The sequence below is a fragment of the Symphalangus syndactylus genome, chromosome 19, assembly GCF_028878055.3.
Source record: "Symphalangus syndactylus isolate Jambi chromosome 19, NHGRI_mSymSyn1-v2.1_pri, whole genome shotgun sequence".
In the NCBI taxonomy this organism is placed as follows: Eukaryota; Metazoa; Chordata; class Mammalia; order Primates; family Hylobatidae; genus Symphalangus; species Symphalangus syndactylus.
This window is the reverse complement of record NC_072434.2, coordinates 50057259-50077568: the sequence shown is the minus strand read 5'-3', so window position 1 is coordinate 50077568 and position 20310 is coordinate 50057259. Positions and strand designations below refer to the sequence as shown.

General features: G+C 35.3%; 1 protein-coding gene and 1 pseudogene across 10 annotated transcripts in view; both read right to left on the bottom strand.

Moving 5' to 3' along the window:
• Positions 1 to 20310, bottom strand: part of DOCK7 (dedicator of cytokinesis 7) — a 246694-nt gene that overhangs the window by 183503 nt on the left and 42881 nt on the right. For all 10 annotated transcript variants that reach the window (XM_055235422.2, XM_055235423.2, XM_055235424.2 and 7 more), the window contains exons 5-11: positions 19279 to 19408; positions 18974 to 19186; positions 18547 to 18632; positions 7396 to 7462; positions 5648 to 5797; positions 4376 to 4456; positions 2188 to 2353 (exon numbers count right to left, since the gene is read on the bottom strand). In XM_055235422.2, coding sequence (XP_055091397.1) covers positions 2188 to 2353; positions 4376 to 4456; positions 5648 to 5797; positions 7396 to 7462; positions 18547 to 18632; positions 18974 to 19186; positions 19279 to 19408 — 893 coding nt within the window. The remainder of the gene's footprint in view (positions 1 to 2187; positions 2354 to 4375; positions 4457 to 5647; positions 5798 to 7395; positions 7463 to 18546; positions 18633 to 18973; positions 19187 to 19278; positions 19409 to 20310) is intronic.
• LOC129458946 (large ribosomal subunit protein uL13-like) lies at positions 11240 to 13735 on the bottom strand (annotated as a pseudogene).

Sequence of the window (20310 nt, the reverse complement as noted above, 5' to 3'; positions counted from 1 at the left end):
TGCACTAGAATGACTATAATCAAAGAGCAGACAATATGTTATATTGGTAAAGATATGGTGAAACTGGAACCTTCATACACTAGTGGAATGCTAGTGGAATTTTTGAAGGTGCAGCCAAATTGGAAAACAGTGTGGCAGTCCTTCAAAAGATTAAGCACAGAATTATCATATGACCCAGCAATTTCACTCCTAGCTATATATCTACATATCTAAGAAAAAAAAGGTCCACATAAAAGCTTGTACATGACGTTTCAACACTATGAAACATTATTCATAATAAACTAAAAGTAGAAAACAACCCAAATCAACTGATAAATAAATACAGTATATCAATACAACAGACTATTTGGCAATAAAAAGAAATGATACCAATACATGCTACGACATGGATGAACCTGAAAAACATTATGGTAAGTGAAAGAAGCTAGCCACAAAAGACTATATTATACAAGTCAATTTGTACGAAATGTCTGGCATAGACAAATCTATAGAGACAGAATATATATTAAAGGTAGGGTCAGGTTGGAAGACTCCAGGGGAATGAGGACTGACCATTGCTAATGAGTACAAAAGTGTTCCAAGATGGGTACCTAAGTATTCTGTAGTAGTGGTTGCAGAATCCTGTGAATATACCAAGAAAACACTGTACAGTAAGTCCTCACTTAACACCATGTATCAGTTCTTCAAAACTGTGACTTCAAGCAACACGTTGTCTAACAAATCAATTTTACCATATGTTAATCAATATAAGCAAGAGTTAAGTCCCTACAGCATATTTCTGGTCACAAAAACTTCATCAAACTTCTAAATATTCAAAACACTTCCAATATTAAACATTCAAATAAATGTGCACTATACATACATTTAAGAAAGATTAATAAAAATAAGTAGGATAATTATTTACCCACTTATCCCAGTTCAAGGTCACAAGTGGCCGAAGCCTGTTCCAGCAGCGCAGGAAAGAAGGCAGTGTATGACAAATGCACCTGACAGCAGTAACTTAAGCAAACCCTGAGAATGACCCTATGGTCTAAAAAGAATGTGTATTCGGAGTTCCGAGCTAAGGAACCTGGGAGTGGCCAAACTTGAAGATTCATTCCTTATCTATGAGGATAAGGACATCTGAACTTCTAGCCTATCCAGTGAAATCTAGGCCATAAATGGAATCAAGGCCCTTTGTTTTGGGTTAAATGAGGGTTTCCAGGTGGAAGTTACTAGGGGGAGAATGCTAAGTGAAAATGCTACATAAACCGCATGCTTTTTCAAGTGGCTGTGGTTTTTGGTCCAGCTTGCCACTCTGCATGTAAGTTCCCTCAGTAAACCCTATGTCTCATTTTCTGGCTCCCCATCTCTTCTTCAGCCTCTCTGATATGATGCTATACATAACAAAGTCAATAGGGGTCCTGCACAACAGGCAGGCACCTGTCCTGGACAGGACGCTATTCCATCACAGGTGCACTCACACACACACACCCACGTTACCTTACGCTGCTACCACTTAAGACATGCCAATTCACCTCATGAGCACAGCTTTGGGATTGGGGAGGAAATGAGTACCCAAAACTCCCCACACAGACTTGGGGAGAACATGCAAACTCTACACAGACAGTAGTTCCAGCCAGGAATCAATTCTTTTCCTCATTAACATTATAAAAAATAAAAAACAAAATGAGATATTTGAAGATCTGCTGTATTGTACAATTTAAATTGGTGACCTATATGGTATGTGAATTATATCTTAATAATGGTGTTAAATGAGAAAAAGGCGAAAAAAGAAAAAAGAAAATCCTTTTTATGCAATATTACATTGCAGAGTCTACAAATGAAACAAGCTTATATAAGAAAAAAGAGGCCAGGCATGGTGGCTCACATCTATAATCCCAGCACTTTGGGAGGCCGAGGCAGGCGGATCACTTGAGGTCAGTAGTTCGAGACCAGTCTGGCCAAAATGGTGAAACCCCATCTCTACTAAAAATACAAAAATTAGCCAGGCATGGTGGCACACATCTGTAATCCCAGCTACTCAGGAGGCTGAGGCAGGAGAATTGCTTGAACCCGGGTGGCAAAGGTTGCAGTGAGCCAAGATCGTGCCATTGCACTCCAGCCTATGCCACAGAGCGAGACTCCATCTCAAAAAAAAAAGAAAAAAGTAAACATTTAGAAATGTTTTGTATGAAACACTCTTACCTCCAGTACTGATTTCTACTTCTGTAGAATCTCTTTCCAAACTCCCAGCACTGCTAACAATATTCATTAAATGGATTGCAGTCCAAGCAAAAGGCATGCGATATTTCCCAAGCCTTTGGCAAAACTGATCTGCTTGACTCTTCAGTTTCTCCAGTTTTTCTTTATTCTGCAAAACAGAACTTTATACATTATATGATTATACTTGAAAGAAATCAATTAAAGGCTATTTCATACTACATAAAGGAAAAGGATGAGAAGTCTCAATTCTCAGCAGAGAAAAAAAATCTGTACCTTACAGAGATGAAGTATTAGTGCAATATCTTAACCAGTGAACAAACTCAACACATTCTACAAATATATGTGCAGAGCAGGTCTTTGAAATTTCTGTTTGTGATTATGTTATTCTGGGGAGAAGAGAGCAAGTACCAAACATGTATTATGTATTGCAAGTATTGTTTTAGGAAGTATAACCATGGTCTAGTCAGCAACTGGTAACTACAAAATATTCTAGGTTATAATTTGTTAAATTTTGTTACTCTATAAAAGATGGAAGTAGCTGAGCAAATTTGAAATAGTCCCTAACTTACAACAACCATGAGTTAAGAGTGGGGAAGCACGAATAGGCCAATGATAAACAAGCTCAGAGATGTAACAAAAGAAGGAAAGTAAAAAGTATTAGAAGAAGACTAAATGCTGGAAAAATACTAACGGTCCAAATATTTAATAGTACAAGCATATCTGGAAGACATCTTGAGGCTGGCTCAACTTTTAGGCTACTCCTGAAACAAACATCACGAGGTGGCCTGCAAAAGCCAATCAACACTCAAGACTAAAAACCTATACTACGTCTCTCATATACTCTTTGCAGATGGGATGTTGAAGTATACACTATGACAGTGTCTTACCTTGGGACTCAGGGCTAGAAAAAGATGAAACAATAACTAAATGATAGCACTATTTATTACTATCTCTATTATACCCTTAAAACAGTTCCTTGTTTTAAGTATACTTCAAATATACTTAATTCTATCAGTGTATGTAAATATAAGCAAAGAGCAGAATAAGCTGCTAGTACATTTAAGAGCACTATGTAACACAGCAAATTTAATTTGTAAAATGACAACCTGGGGACAGCCAGAATACTATACTTTAACCATTAGTTCAGCCAGGTAATCAAGGATCAAGAAAAGAATATCATGTGCTCAGATCTACAGAAAAAGCTCAGTTCTTGTTATGAACCTTGGGAAAACAGCAAAACATTTTCTGGTTTTGGGTTGCTTACCCAGTATTCCTCAAGCATACTTCTCCCGGAAGTTCCAGTATTAAATTTTGTGTTCAAAGACCCAAAGATCACTTGTATTCTTGTAGCTAACCCATAGTATCTGAAATTTGTTATCAATTATCCAACTTTTTTTTTGCTTTTATAAGTTTATATACATTCTAGCAATTAGGCTGGGCATGGTGGCTCACATCTGTAATCCCAGCACTTTGGGAGGCTGAGGCAGGTGGATCACTTGAGTTCAGGAGTTCAAGACCAGCCTGACCAACATGATAAAACCCCGTCTCTACTAAAAATACAAAAATTAGCTGGGTGTGGTGGCACATGCCTGTAATTCGAGCTACTCGGGAGGCTGAGGCAGGAGAATCACTTGAACCCAGGAAGCAGAGGTTGCAGTGGGCCAAGATCCTGCCACTGGACTCCAGTTTGGGTGACAGAGCAAGACTCTGTCTCAAAAGAAAAAAAAAATCTAAAAATTAGCCATCTGATGGCAAAAAAAGGCTGTATTTTCTTTTTTTAAAGACTATTATATTTTTACTATATTCCTTAATAATCTGCAGTCAGATGGAAGCCAAGAATACTTCTATTTTGCTAGGAAAAGTTCTATCAATATCACGATTTTATAAATAAAGAAAACCTTTAATTATTCAGGAGTTAAACTGAATTAATTTAGTTCTCTCCATGAAGAAAAAAATTTAAAGAATCAGTTTTGAGATAGAAGAGATTTTTAAAGAATACCACAGCATATGACAAGGCTAGGTGACAAATTAAATAAAGAAGAAAGGAAGATAGAAAGCGGGCCTACAGAAAAAAATATAGTACTAGTAAAATTCTTTAATATGCTTTGTATAGCATTCTCCCAAGTTACAATAGTAATAAGTGGGGGAAATGAGAAGCATAACATTCTACCTTGGTGGCATCTGCTTCTTTGAAAATCATATATGGTTCTGCACACTCTCCAATGTCTCCTTGCTGCAGGACTTTTTCTAGCTGTCAAAGGCAAAAAAAAGTTAAGATTAAGCTTTAAAAAGCCTGAAATTCAAGGATGGTTCAATATATGAAAATCAATATAACACATTAACAGAATGACAGAAAAAAAATATGACATCTCAATTGCTGTAGAACAGACAAAATTCAGTACCCTTTCATGGCAGAAACACTCAACAAAGTAGTAATACAAAGAAGCTACCATAATAAAGGCCATACATGAAAAGCCCACAGTTAACATCATACTCAACGGTTAAAGACTGAAAGCTTTTCCTCTAACATCATGAATGAGACAAGAATGCCCATCTTAGCCTCACCTATTAAGCATAGTAATGGAAGCTCAAGCCTGAGAACTAAACAAGAAAAATACATAAAGCATCTGAATTGGAAAGGAAGAAGTAAAATTATCTCCCAAATGCTATGATCTTTTATGTAGAAAACTTTAAAGATGCCACAAAAAAAACTGTTAGAACTAATCAATGAATTCAACAAAGTTACAGGATACAAAATCTACATACTAGCAATGAGGAATCGAAAAAGGAAATTGAAAAAAAAATTTCATTTATAATACCATCAAAAAGAGTAGGATACTTACAAATAAACTTAACCAAGAAAGTAAAGGATCTATATACACTGAAGACTATAAAACATTGCTGAGAGAAATTAAATTACGCACAAATAAATGAAAAGAAATCCTGTGTTCATGGATTGAAAAGATTTGATATCATTAAGATGTCAAAACTACCCAAAGCAATCAATAAGCTTAATGCAACCCTTATCAAAATCTCAATGATTTTTTTTTTTTTTGCAGAAATAGAAAAACCCATCCTAGAATTCATAGGGAAACTCAAGAGACCCTGAATAATCAAAACAAATTTAGGGAAGAAAGAAGAAAGTTGAAAGTCTCATACTTCCTGATATGAAAATGTAGTTAAAAACTACAATAAACAAAACAGATATGATATATACATATATATATATATATTCCTATTAGTTCTGTTTCACTGAAGAATTCTAATAAAGAGTTCAAGAAAATTAGGTAGCACCTACTGTGTATGTCCAATATTGTGTTAAAGAATATTAAGATGAAAAAAAAAATAAAGGTCAAATCTTAGCCCTTGAAAAGTTTATAATACTGACAGACAAGTATACAGACACTACAAAATAAACAAATATATTTAACATTATTCTCACCTTTATTACAAGAAAAACATCTTGGGAAGGATAAGTGATAGAAAAAATTGCTGATCTTGCCAGGGTGGTAATGGCAGCAGGTGGTACATGTGGACGTAACAACCCTTTCATCTGCTCAGAATTAAGGTCAAAATAAAAGTTTTCTGAAATCTAAAAAACATTAATATGTTAAACTTTAAAATCTGTACATTTTACAGTGTCTATTTCTTAAAAGAAAGCTGCTTCTGCTACTTACTTTTAGAACTCTTTCAATGAAACAATAACCTGTTTTCAATTACAGTAATCATAATAAGAAAACATTTAATCTTAATAAATTAAATATCTATTTTCTTTTTAAAAACATTCATGTTAAATAATTCTCAAAAAAACATTACTTATTTATCTACAGATAGTAGGATATTATACTCTAATGTAAAGTATATATTTCACTGAGACCAATCTTTACATACCTAAATCAAAGTAAAAAAAGTAAACAAGCTATTTGGAAAACATAATAAGCATATTCTAAACAACCATATTCCAAATTCTTTTAATTAGAGGCGGGGGGATCAAGGTCAGGAGATGGAGACCATCCTGGCCAAAATGGGGAAACTCCATCTCTACTAAAATACAAAAAATTAGCCAGGCATGGTGGCGTGCACCTATAGTTCTAGCTACTCGGGAGGCTGAGCCAGGGGAATCACCTGAACCTGGGAGGTAGAGGCTGCAGTGAGCCAAGATTGTGCCACTACACTCCAGCCTGGCAAAAGAGCAAGACTCAATCTCAAAAAAAAAAAAAAAAAAGTAATCTCTAACGAAGTATACAAAGAAATTATCATTGAGATGATGGATTCCAAATTGAGTTTTAAAAAAATTTATGAATAATATCCCAGCAGTTTCGAGTTAGCAAATAAGAGTTGCTAGAGCAGAATTCCATTAAAGAAATCCATAATATGTCTAGTGTTGGCAGCAGAAGTCACTGAAGGCACTTCAAGTGTCCTTTTTTCTTTTTTTAATTTTAAATTGTTTTTAGTAGCAATGGGGGGTCTCACTATGTTGCCCAGGCCGGTCTTGAACTCCTGGCCTCAAGCAATTCTCCCACTTTGGCCTGCCAAAGTGCTGCAATTACAGATGTGAGCCACAAGGCCAGCACTTCAAGTTTCTACTACATATTAGTCTTAGAATATTAAATTAAGAAATGTTGTAAAATAACCTTCTGACACGCCTGTAATCCCAGCACTTTGGGATGCCGAGACGGGCGGATTACGAGGTCAGGAGATCGAGACCATCCTGGCTAACATGGTGAAATCCAGTCTCTACTAAAAATACAAAAAAATTAGCTGGGCGTAGTGGCGGGCACCTGTAGTCCCAGCTACTCGGGAGGCTGAGGCAGGAGAATGGCGTGAACCTGGGGGGCGGAGCTTGCGCTGGTGAGAATTTGAAAATCATGTCAATAAAAATTCACTGTCATTGTCATTCCTATCGTTATGTATTGCTTGCCAAAAGTGCTTTTCTTGTATTGTCTTTTCTATTTCTTAAAGTTGCTTCTGCTATTTGCTTTTAAAACTCTTTCAGTGAAACAATAACCTGTTTTCAATTACAGTAATTTATAAGAAAATATTTAACTAGTTCTAATAAATTAAATTTTTATTTCCTTTTTAGAAAGATCTATGTTTAACAGTTCTCAAAAAAATCAATCTTATAAAACAAACAGGTTTCTGAAACCAATGATTATGACAAATGACTATGGTCAAAGTATATAATCTTACCTTTTTCTTTTCCTTGACATCATATAAAGCCAAACTTGCAAAAATGGGTTCAATTTCAATTTCAAACCTTTATGAAGAAAAAGGATAAAACAATTTAAAAATAAATATAAAATACACAGTTGGAGAGAAATTGATTCCAAAACTAAATTATCACAATACCTGGCACTTTTCTAACACCTGTGCCTTTGCCTATATTAAAACTTCTTCCTGAAATACACTGTTCTATGCATGTCGTTCAGAGTCCAAATCAACCTTATCTTCTCTAGTTAATCCTAATTAATTTATCCAGCTACAAATAAACTCAAATTGTCTAAAAGCCTAATGACATATTATGTCCATTCTGAGGCACTAATCACTTTCTAACACGGTCACTTATATATGTAGAGATGTTCATTTTTAAATAAGTTTTAAAAATAAAAGCCTAATGTTTTTTCAGATTATAAATAATATATTCAATGTAAAAATCTTAGAAAACACATTAGAATATTCAGAGGAAAACAGGAGCATCCAAAGAATCATAATTAACAGTTTAATGCCTAATCCATCTAGACTTTATGCATAAATGGACTTGCCAAACGAATTTTTTTAAACAGTGTCACAGTATACATAATACTTTGTAGTCTGCTTTTTTAACTTAACATTTTGTGGACAAATTTTCACGTTATAAATATTATTCTTACCATCATTTTTAATGCTGGCATAGTAATTCCCATTATATGAATCCGGCAGAATTGTATACTTAATTGAGATGTCTAACTCATTTCTAAGAAAAATGACTTACATACAGTAAACATCTAGTAAATATTTGTTGAATGAAATAATATATAATGTGAGGTTAACTAAAACTCTAGAGTAGCGGTTCTCAATGAAGGACAATTTTGCCCCCAAAGAATATTTGGCAATACCTACATACATTTTTGGTTATCGAAACTACAGGAGTATTACTGTCACTTAGCAGTTAGAAGCTGGACATATGACTGAACATCCTACACTTTACAGGACAGTCCCTGACAACAAAGAACCATCTAGACAAAAAAGTCAATAGTGCTGACATTGTAATAACCCTGCTCCACATTGCATATTTTGTATTAAAAGAGAATTGAGGACCTTGTAGAAAATACACAACATATTTACATTAGTGTGAGAGTTTAATAAAGGGACATTTACAAGGATTTGGACAGGATCTTGAGGAAACAACTACAGAGAGTGCCATTCCCCGGGACTAGCAAAAGCAAGAGTCATTACCAACCATAGACCTAAAAGAGAACATGGAAGTAATAACCAAAAACTAGAAAGGATAGCTATACCAAAGGTCCTTCACAGAAACTGGCCTTGGAAAGAAAGAGGCAACAGATCTAAGTGACTCAGCAGGGAACTCTCTTCTACCCTCTAACTTCCTGCTGATACATCCCTTAGTAAAACCCAACTACAAGTTAAATTAAAAGAGATCTTGGTGATCCTGTCCACGTGTCAACCTCTACAAAACCTACTCTGCATCCTTTTGATACTGTCGGTCCATTTATTTTGGCCAATCCAGTAAATAAGCGGTATCCCACTGGATTTTTCATGGGAATCTTTTCATATATTCACTGACCATTTGGATATTTTCGGTTGGCCCATTTTTCTATTTATCGTTTGACTCTTTCCTCAGCAATTTGTTGTTCTTTATGCATTCTAGAAATGAGCACACTGCCAAGTATATGTGTTGGAAATACCTTCTCCTTCGCTATGATTTATCTTCTCTTGCGTCTTTCGACGAACAAAAGTTGTCCATTTTAATGAAGTAAAATGTGTCAATGTTTTCTTCTAGGGGTAGTGCTTTCTGTGTCATGTCAAAGAAATATTTTTCTTTCTATAAGATCATAAAGATAATCCCTACATTATCGTCTGGAAACTTTACCATTTTGTCCTTCACATTTATGTCTACTATCAATCTGTAAAAAAAATTTTGTGTATCATGTGAGGCAGTGGTCAAGTTTCCTATTTTCATATCTATATATATGAATATATATATTTTCATGAATATACATATATTTCATGAATATATTTTTTTCATATCTATATATTCATATATATAGATATGAAAATAGGAAACTTGACCACTGCCTCACATGATACAAATTATGTGTGTGTGTGTGTGTGTGTGTGTGTATGAGAAACACATACATAGACAAGACAGATAGACACAGAGAGGAAAGCAGGGGAGAGAAACAGATATCCAACTGTCTTGCCAATTTATTGAAAAGATTATCCTTTCCATACTATAAAAAATGTCCACTGTTATTACAAATCAAAAATGCATAAACATGTGGGTCTTTTTTTAGCTCCTTTTTTTTAGTTGAAGTAATAAATGTTTAATGAAATAATTTTACATAATATTAACAGCATTCATTTGGCAAAATGTTTACATGTTTGTAGAGTACTACTGTACATAAAGTGGGAATCTATCAAGTACAGACTTTTCTAGCTCTTTCCTCTATTCCAGTGCTCTAGTTGTCTAATCATGTACCAATACTATACCATCTTAATTACATAGTTTCATACTAGTTTTCATATCTGGTTGGGTTTTTTTTAATAAAGTTCTTCAAAACTGTCCTGCCTCTTTTGGCCCTTTGTATTTTCATATAAATTGCAGATTCAGCTAAAAATAAACAAAAGCAGATCAAAGTGAAATGCTAATTTACTTATTCAGAAAATTAGAGGCCAAGGTGGGAGGATCACTTGAGGCCAGGAGTTCAAGACCAGCCTGGGAAACACAGCAAGATCCAATTTCTAATTCTTAAAAAAAAATTTTAAAAGAAAGAAAATTAGTATCCCAATGTGTAACTTAGTGCAAACTTTGTAATACTCTTTTTTTTTTTTTTTTTTTTTTTTGTGATGGAGTCTCGCTCTGTCGCCTAGGTTGGAGTGCAGTGGCTCGATCTTGGCTCACTGCAAGCTCCACCTCCTGGGTTCACGCCATTCTCCTGCCTCAGCCTCCTGAATAGCTGGGATTACAGGCGCGCGCCACCACATCCAGCTAATTTTTTGTATTTTTAGTAGAGGTTTCACCATGTTAGCCAGGATGGTCTCGATCTCCTGACCTGGTGATCCGCCTGCCTCGGCCTCCCAAAGTGCTGGAATTACAGGTGTGAGCCACCAGGCCCAGCCAATAACTTTATAATATTCTTAAACAGTATTTAAAGGTCCATATTATTACTATCATGAACAAAGGACGGAACTCTGGAGAAAATAAACTGAGGAAACCAACACAAATCCAGTGAGCTCTACTTTAAGTAGACAAGAATTTATAAATTCAACAAGAATTTATACTGCCAAAAATGTACATGTAGAGTTTTTTCTTTTTTTTTTTTAAAAAAAGTATATTCCTCATGGATTCAGTACACAATTTGAGTAACTTCAAAAAAAAGAATGCCACATTATTTCTATACTATCAAACATAGGCATGTTTCAAGAAATGCTACTTGCTGAGCAATACTCAATGGCTATTACGTGCAAAACAGGTATTTTTTATTCACTATAAATGTACCACTCTACATATTCACTTATTTAAAATGTTGAGCTTACAACAATGAAAGAAAAAAACATTTTTTAATCACCAAAGGCCTACTGTAAGACATTACAAATAAGATGTGACTTATTTATTAGGTCTTTTAAAAATTAAGTGTGTGGGCCGGGCATGGTGGCTCACTCCTGTAATCCCAGCACTTTGGGAGGCTGAGGCGGGTGGATCACGAGATCAAGAGACCGAGACCATCTTGGCCAACATGGCCAACATAGTGAAACCCCGTCTCTACTAAAAATACAAAAAATTAGCCGGGCGTGGTGGCAGGCGCCTGTAGTCCCACCTACTAGGGAGGCTGAGGCAGGAGAACCACTTGAACCCGGGAGGCGGAGGTGTTGCAGTGAGCCGAGATTCTGCCACTGCACTCCAGCCTGGTGACAAAGCAAGATTCCGTCTCAAAAAAAACAAAGGAAAAATTAAGTGTGTGTGTGCATATTTGTTCCCTTTAAAAGTAATTTATTTGATTCTGATCACAAAATACAGGGAAGGAGCAAGGGCAACGCCTATAACCTCTTGGTTGCACATGTTCCCAGTCTATGTGTCTGTAAATACCCTTTGTACAACAGCAAACTCATGCTGTCCCCCAAGCGTTGTTTCACATTCTAACAGCTACAGAGTATAGCATATGACCAGGTGGGAAGTTAAAACAGATGCCCTATTCACAAGGTAGAGTTCCCCTCCAAATAGCGTTCCAGCTCCCTTTTGCTACTACTACTGAAACCAAAGTAGCTGCTTGTTCCTACTATTGATCTTCTAAAATTCTTTCATGAACAAGTAGGTCACAGACAAATTATGTCTGCACAATTCTTAGAGTGGCTTAAAGTAACCTTATAGAAAGGCAGTGACTAAGGTCTGTTCCTTGACCCCAGCTTCCTACATCCCAGGCTGCCTGTGGCACCTGGACTGCCCCTCCTGGGTCCCCCACATCCCAGGGAAGCAATGAAAGACGGGCAGGCCAGGCCAAGCATGAAGAATAAACAGTCTTTACTGGGCTCAGACCAGGAGTTCATGGCTCTTGAGGACCTCTGTGTATTTGTCAATTTTCTTCTCCATGTTCTTTTGGCCTGTTTCTATAGACTCATGAGCTGTCTTTTCTTCCAGTAGTGGATCTTAGCCTTCTCCTTTCTCTTCTCCTCCAGGGTGGCTGTCACTGCTTGGTACTTCCAGCCAACATCACGAGCCAGGAGCCCCAGGTAGGCAAACTTTCTCACAGGCTTCAGGCACACAACCTTGAGGGCAGCAGGAACTACCATCCACTTTTTCTCATAGGGGAGTGGGATCCCATCAAACATCTTGAGGTGGTCCAAAGCAGCCTGGCTTCACTTGGTCTTGTGGGGCAGCATGCTTCACATGGTCCACCAAAAGAGGTGGCTGGGGGCTTGGAAATGGTAGGGGCCTCAGAAAGGATTGGTGTTCATCTACTTGCAGAGGAAGGCCGGGTACTTTAACTTGTTTCTGTAGAAATTGCCAGAAATGTGGATGCCCTCGCAACACATGATCACCACCTTCCAGCTCAGAAGTACCTGCTTGGCCACAATGGCCGCTGGGCAACCCGGAGATGGCCTCAGCCTCATGCACCAGGGCCTTCCCCCTCCCAACTTTGGCAGCCACCTGGGAAAGGGTAAATTGGGTGTGTTTTCATATTTGCTTACAAACAATTATAGTACAGTTTTTAACATTTTATCAATATGTGTTGACCCTTTGTTTTGACTTAAAGTCAATTTTGTAAGATGTTAATATTGTTCCCTCAACTTTCATTTGGTTAATATTTGCTATTATATCTTAATATATATTTTTACTTTCAATCTTTCTGGGTGCTTATGTTTTACATGGATTGCCTGTTCTTTCATAAAAGACATGTAACTGGGTTTTTTTTTTATTATGGCAGTCCGATAATCTGTCTCTTAAATGGAAAGTTTAGTCCATTTATACTTATTCTTAAGACTTATATTTGGATTCATTTCTAGCAGCTTATTTTTATTGTTTACTTTTTCTCTTTTTTTTTTTTTTTTTTTTGAGATGGAGTCTTGCTCTGTCACCCAGGCTGGAGTGCAATGGCGTGATCTCTACTCACTGCAACCTCCACCTCCTGGGTTCAAGCGATTCTCCTGCCTCAGCCTCCCAAGTAGCTGGGATTACAGATGCACGCCACCATGCCCAGCTAATTTTTTGTATTTTTAGTGGAGATGGGTTTTACCATATTGTCCAGGCTGGTTTCAAACTCCTGACCTCAGGTGATCTGCCTGCCTCGGCCTCCCAAAGTGCTGGGATTATAGGCGTGAGCCACTGTGCCTGGCCTGTTCTACTTTTTCTAAGTGTTTTTCCATTCTTGCCTTCTTTCTCTTGGACTGACTTATAGCTCCACTTTCAAGCCAGTTTTTCTCCTTTGCCTATAATTTACATTTCTATTTTTTTAATGGTTACTCAAGAACTTTTAAAGTACACAGTTAAGTTTTAAAATATTAATCAATATCTTTATTATTCTCCCAAACAATAGGATTGTAGAATGTTTTAACCCTAATCGACCCCCAATTTATACATTGTGTTATTGATTTTTAGTTCTACCTTAATTATTTTAACCTCATAAACTAGACTCTACTACAGCAAACACAGGTTTACCTTTATGTTTTTCAATTTCTTTCTTTGTTCATCATTCCTTCTTCTACCTAAAATCTTTCTTCCTGAAGTAATTCCTTCAGAAGTTACATTTTTAGTGATAAAATGTTGTAGAAAATACTAACAATTTTTTCAGTATAAAAAGTTATTTACCTCATCATTTGCAGATTTCAAAAAAATGAACTCAAATTCTTTGCAGATCCTCCCATTAAGAAAAGTCCATTTCTCCATACCTTGAATTCAGGCTAGCCTTGTGATTTGTTTTGATCAATAAATGATATGCTGTAAGAGTTTTAATCCAAGGCCACAAGAGGTCTTACAGCTTCCACTCTCCTTTTTCTGAAAACCCTTCCACCACTACATGAACAAGCCCAGGTCAGCCCACTGGACAATGGGAAAAGCATAGCTACTTTCCCAGTTGACATTAAGCCAACTGCCAAATATATAAATGAGAGACTCCTAGACCAACCTGCCTGCCAACTACCAGACATGCGTAACTCCTTTATAGATCATCCAGTCCCAACCAAATTGGCCCAGACTACAAGAACTACCCAGATAACCCACAGAATTATGAGAAATACTGAACATTTGTTGTTTTAAAACATTACATCTTAAGGTGGTTTACAGTGCAGCAAAAACTAACTGCTTCAAGAATGTGTTTGTTGAAAGGTAATTTCACTAGGTATGAAGTTTGTGGTCAACAATTATTTTCTCTTAACAACACTGAAGATAACACTCAATGTCTTCTGGCTTCCATTGCTGCTGTGATAAATCAGCCGTTAGGCTAATTGTAATTTCTTTGCATAGGATCTCTTTTTCTCTCTGGCCACTTTTAATATAGTTTCTTGGTTTTGTATTCTCCATTTTTACTATGTTTAGTCTGGATATGAATTTCTTTTTATTTATTCTTCCTAGATCCTACTAGACATCCAGAATTGAGAGTTACTACTATGTTTCATAAATTCTGAACAATCCTCAGCCATTATCTCTTCAATAATTGTTTTCTTCTTCCCGAAGTTATTTCCATTCTAGAATTCAAATTAGACTTTTTGTTGATATCACTTTATTTTCCATCTATTTACATCTTTGTGTACATTTTGTATAAATTTGTTCAGTTTTATCAAGTTCACTTACTCAGTCTTCAGTTTTATCTAATCTATGTTGAGCCCACCTAAATGGATTTATAATTTTAATTATAAAATCTTGAAAAAGATCAAATGAATCTTTTAAAAATCTTCCTGGTCAATTCTAAGAGTCTCTTGTTCCTTTATAATATTTTAAAATAATTATTTACTTATACATATTAAAAGTACTTATATTCTAAATCTGATTGGTAGTCCTCTTCAGGTCTGCAGTTTGTTTTGCCATGTTTGTTGATTTACGACTGGAGCTGAAACTTAATCTGTAGAAATATTTTGAGGCCTAGATTTTTAAAGTGAATTCCTCTAAAAACAATCAATTGATGTATGCTTCTGCCAGGTACCTAGGGCCACTGCAATCTAGAACCACTTTAAACTAAACTTTTGCCTTGGAATTTTTTGAGCCACACATATAGTTGGAAAGCTTATGACCTGGACTTCTCAAGAGTTTTCTCTTTTTATTTTTTCCTGTTTCCTGTCTGACTTTTCCCTGCCAGAGCCGAAGTTGCAGCAAACAAATATCACTACTATTTCTAATATTACTCTCATGAAATCTGGTGTTAGGCATTTATGCAGGAGTGTTTCCATCCTCCTTGCGTGCCAAGCTCTTTCCCTTGTAGCCCATTAAAACCAGGATGAGCAACAGCCCTAATGTAAAATTAGCTACAGAACACTTACTTCTGGGAAATTATGATTTCTTAGCATTTCTTGGCTAAATTCGTATCAACTTGACCATGCCTAGAAGATACTCCCCTGAAGGTATAAATCACTATGTTACTGACTAATAGTCTTCTTAATAGTAGAAATAATGTTCTCATCCAGGATAAAGGAAGGCTGTTCTTAGGGAACAAAATGTAAGAGAAATGATTTTCAAAAATATATCAGTTTCTATAATTAGCTAAAGTAAAACTATCATTTCTGACTGTTTCTGAACTTTTGTGACCTCAAGTTCTTCCCCACTTTAAACCTGGACTTTTCTTATCATAGACAAATCAGATGTATATAATTATTACTTTAGAATTTTATTTTTTTACTTTAGAATTTTTAATGAGAGACAAACAAAAGTTAAAGAAAATAGCTCTACAAAAAAAAATTCTATATTTTATTTCTCTAAGAGAGAAATAACAAACTTAAACTTTTATTAATCAAGAAGATCATAAGTAAAGCTACAATGACACACCACTTTACATCCACTAGAATGGTTATGATAAAAAAAAACAGATAATAACAAATATTGGTGAAAACGTGAAGAAATTAGAATCATCCTAACTTGCTAGTGGTAATGTAAAATGGTGCAGCTGCTTTGGAAAACAGTCTGGATAATTCCTCCAAAAGTTAAACATGGAGTTACTATACTAACCATAATTCCTATCCTAGGTGTATACCCAAGAGAAATGAAAACACATGTCCCACAAAAACCTATATACAAATTATGAACTTAATTTGTAACAGCCAAAAAGTGGAAGCAATCATTACTGATTAATAGATAAACAGAATGTGGCATATGCATCAATGGAATATCACTCAGCAATGAAAAGAAATGGTAGTACTGACACATGTTACAGCACAAATCTTAAAAACACTATGAAAACTAAGTTTAAAAAAAAACAAAAAGGACTATATATTGCGTGATTCCATTTATAGGAAATAATCAGAATAAGCAAATCTGTAGAGACAGAAAGTAGGACAGTGGTTGCCTACAGATGGAGGAGTTGAGGAAAACAGGGAGTTACTACTAACAAATATGAGATTTCTTTTTGGGATGATGAAAGAACTCTAAAATTTATTGTAATAATAGTTGCACAGATCTAAGAATATACTGAAATCCACTGAATTGTATGCTTGCTGAACTGGGTGAATTCACTGGCGAATTGTACACTGAATATACACTGAGTGAACCACATAATACGTGAATTATACCTCAATAAAGCTATTTTTCTTTTTAAAGTAGAAACAACCCAAATGCTCACTGACTGATAAATGGATTAACAAAATGTGGTGTATCCACACAGTGGAATATTGTTCAGTCATATAAAAAAATGAACTACTCAGCTGGGCATAGTGGCTCACACCTGTAATCCCAGCACTTTGGGAGGCTGAGGCAGGCAGAACACGAGGTCAGGAGATCGAGACCATCCTGGCCAACATGGTGAAACCTCATCTCTACTAAAAATACAAAAAATTAGCCAGGTGTGTTGACATGCGCCTGTAATCCCAGCTACTCGGGAGGCTGAGGCAGGAGAATCACTTGAACCCAGGAGGCGGAGGTTGCAGTGAGCCGAGATCGCACCACTGCACTCCAGCCTGGGCAACATGGGAAACAGAGTGAGACTCCATCTCAAAAAAAAAACAAAAAAACAACAACAAAAAAAGACTCATATATGCTACAACATAGATGAACGTTGAAAACATTATGCTGTATGAAGAAACCAGACACAAATGGCCACATATAATTCCACTTACATGAAATAATCAGAATGGGTAAGCTCATAGAGACAGAAAGAAAATTAGTGATTGTCAGAGACTGAGGAAAAGAGAGAACAAGGAGTGACTACTAACAGGTATTGTTATGATATGAAATATATCATCCCCCAAAATTCATATGTCAAAGCCCTAACCCCCAATGTGACTGTAATTGGAAATAAGCCCTTTAAGGGCTTATTAAGGTTAAATGAGGTCCTAAGACTGGGGAACTAATTCCATGGAACTGGTATCCTTATAAGAAGAGAAAGAGATACCAGAGACCTCCCTCTTTCTGTGCACACACAGAAGAAAGGTCATGTGAGAATGCAGTAAGCAGCAGCCATCTGCAAGCCAGGGAGAGATGCCTCATGAGAAACCAACCCACTGGCACCCTGATCTTTGACTTCTAGCCTCTACAACTCTGAGAAATAAATTTCTATTGTGTCAGCTACACATTCTATGGTATTTTGTTATAGCAGCCTGAGCAGACTGATACAGGTATGGAGTTTCTTCCTGGGGTAATGATTATGTTCTCAAGTTAGACAGTAATGACAGCTGTGCAACTCTGTGAATATATACCACTAACTTGTATACTTTAAAAGGGTTAATTTTATGATATATAAATTAGATCACGATAAAGCTGTTAAAAAACAAAATAAGATTATAAGTAAGAACTGATGTTAGGTGTCCTGTTATTCAAAAGATTCAATGCACTTAATCTATCTAACATGTTTCTGAATAAATCTAACTAAATATACAAAGCCTTAGCTTTCAAGGAAAGAAACTGCCAGAATTATATATAGACATGGTCTGTCCCTAAGAGTTGCTTGCTTCAGAAAGCTCTATGAATTGAAACTTTTTTCTTAAGTCAGAATGAATAATTAAACTTATAATATTAACATGACAGCATGAAATAACAGAAAGCACTTTGTAAAGCAGAATGTAAATATAACACCTCAATGATGTTAGCAGAAATCAGATGTAGGTTTTTTAAAGAAGGAAAAAATACATATTTCAAAATCTTCAAAAATCAAAGCCTACTGTAAAATCAACTCTTTGATTTTATATTTGTTATACGGCAGACTTAGCTTCATATGTATCTTAGGATTAGCTTCATACATAGGTTTGAATGCTGAATAGCACTTAAAATGATATACAGAATTTAAAAGTTGACTTTATGTTTGCTACACAGTAGGCTCAGCTTCATATATACGTTTGAATGCTGAATAGTATTTAAAATGACATGTAGAACAATACTTCTCAAAAGGACACAAATGCAACTATAAAATCTACTCAGATTTTGTTACATCAGTACTAAAATTTTATCCTGGAAAATAAAAGTTGTAAGTAAAATAAATAAATACTCACTTGAGTGATAAGCATTTTACAAGAAGTCTTTGACCAAAATGTTCTTTGGGTACATCAGGAACACTAAGCCGTTCTATTGGTTCTTCCTACAAATTGAAAAGCAACATCAAAATGAATATGCTTATCATATTCCAACTCTTTAATTTTATTTTTTTAAGAACTTACTTTACTAATCTAATACTTTTAGTCTTCACAATAGAACATAGAAAAGAATGACCTATTTATCCACAGACAGAAGTCATTTGATTATAAGTTACTCATTAAGAATAGTAAATTCACTAGTATAAAATGTATTCATTTATAAAAATTACAGCTATGTTTCAGTTGCTTTATCCCCTACATTTTGTAATAAATACTATACATCAATCATAATCCCAAAAGATCAATTTTAATAATCATTTGCTTCTTTATATGCAAACATCTATACCTCATCTGGTGATGGATGCAAAGCAAAAAGTTCTTTGTGACGGTTTGATTTCCTTTGGTCATCATTCTGACGGTCTATTTCTTCATTTGGAGTTCGATCAAGTAAATTGGGAAGCAAGGCATCAGGAAGTGAATTTTTCAAGTCAAAGATACTACAGGCCCAGCTACCCCTTGGGGTATCATCTATTGACACTGAACGTCTTTTAAGCTCATCCTGTCATGCAAAACATTAAATATAAATATATTAATAAACTGACAACTATTTTAAAATAACTTCTTATAGTTATTTAAGAATAAAAGTATTACTTGATCATCCTGGTAGTTGCTGCCATCTGGAGCTTCATCAGATTCAAAAACTTGTTTTGGCAAACCTTTTTGCCTTTCTTTCTGTTTATCTAATGTATTCGGATTAAATCCTGTTCCCAATTTATGATATCTATTAAAGAAAAAAAGTTAAATATCAACTATCAAACTTAGGAATTTTTTCATTTTTTGGGCATCATTATGTAATAAGCCAAGTGTTTTCTGCATTATTTCTTTATGTAATAAGAATCTATTCTAGCAATTTAGGTTAAAGAAAATTTCCATTCAATGTTCCTTTAACCCAGCTAAGCAGTAGAGTATGAGTTTCCAAAAGCAAATCATATTTTCCTTCTTTCCATGCCAATCATGTGTATATAAATTAAGCTGTACTTTCAATTCAGAGAATTGGTCAGTAAAAAGAAAACCTGGGAAGCCAGTAACTTGGGTTAAAGAATAAAATGAGAAATAGAAAATATACACTGAATTAAGAATAATATAAATTTTAAAATGTTCATACATATAAAGCACTGAATCTTAAATTTTCAAGTAGCCAAGAAATTTTTTGCTATCTCTCGTTATCTATAAAAGGTCTTAACCTAAAGCTGCAGACTTGTAAAATGAAAAACAGCAAAATCTACACCATCACTGTGTACATATATATATTAACATTACATATATACAGTTAGCTAAAAACAACTCTTAAATTAATGCAAGCTTCTTTCTTAACAATCCAATAACAACCTAATACCCAAGAACATCAAATATGAGCTGATCAAAAAGCAATTATTGTTCGTGATTCAACACTTCATACAGCCAAACTGAAGGAATATTTTAGTTGAAGCAAAACAATAATGTTCACAAGATGGTATAGTTCTTGCTATCACCCAATTCATGAGATAGTAAAGAATCATATTTGATATGAATTACTCACATCCAGTCTTGTTGCTAAAGCTATTAAAATAGCAATTACATGACATTAACATCACTGCATAATCGCAAAAGAAAGAATTTTCTCTGAAAGAACTAAAGACATTC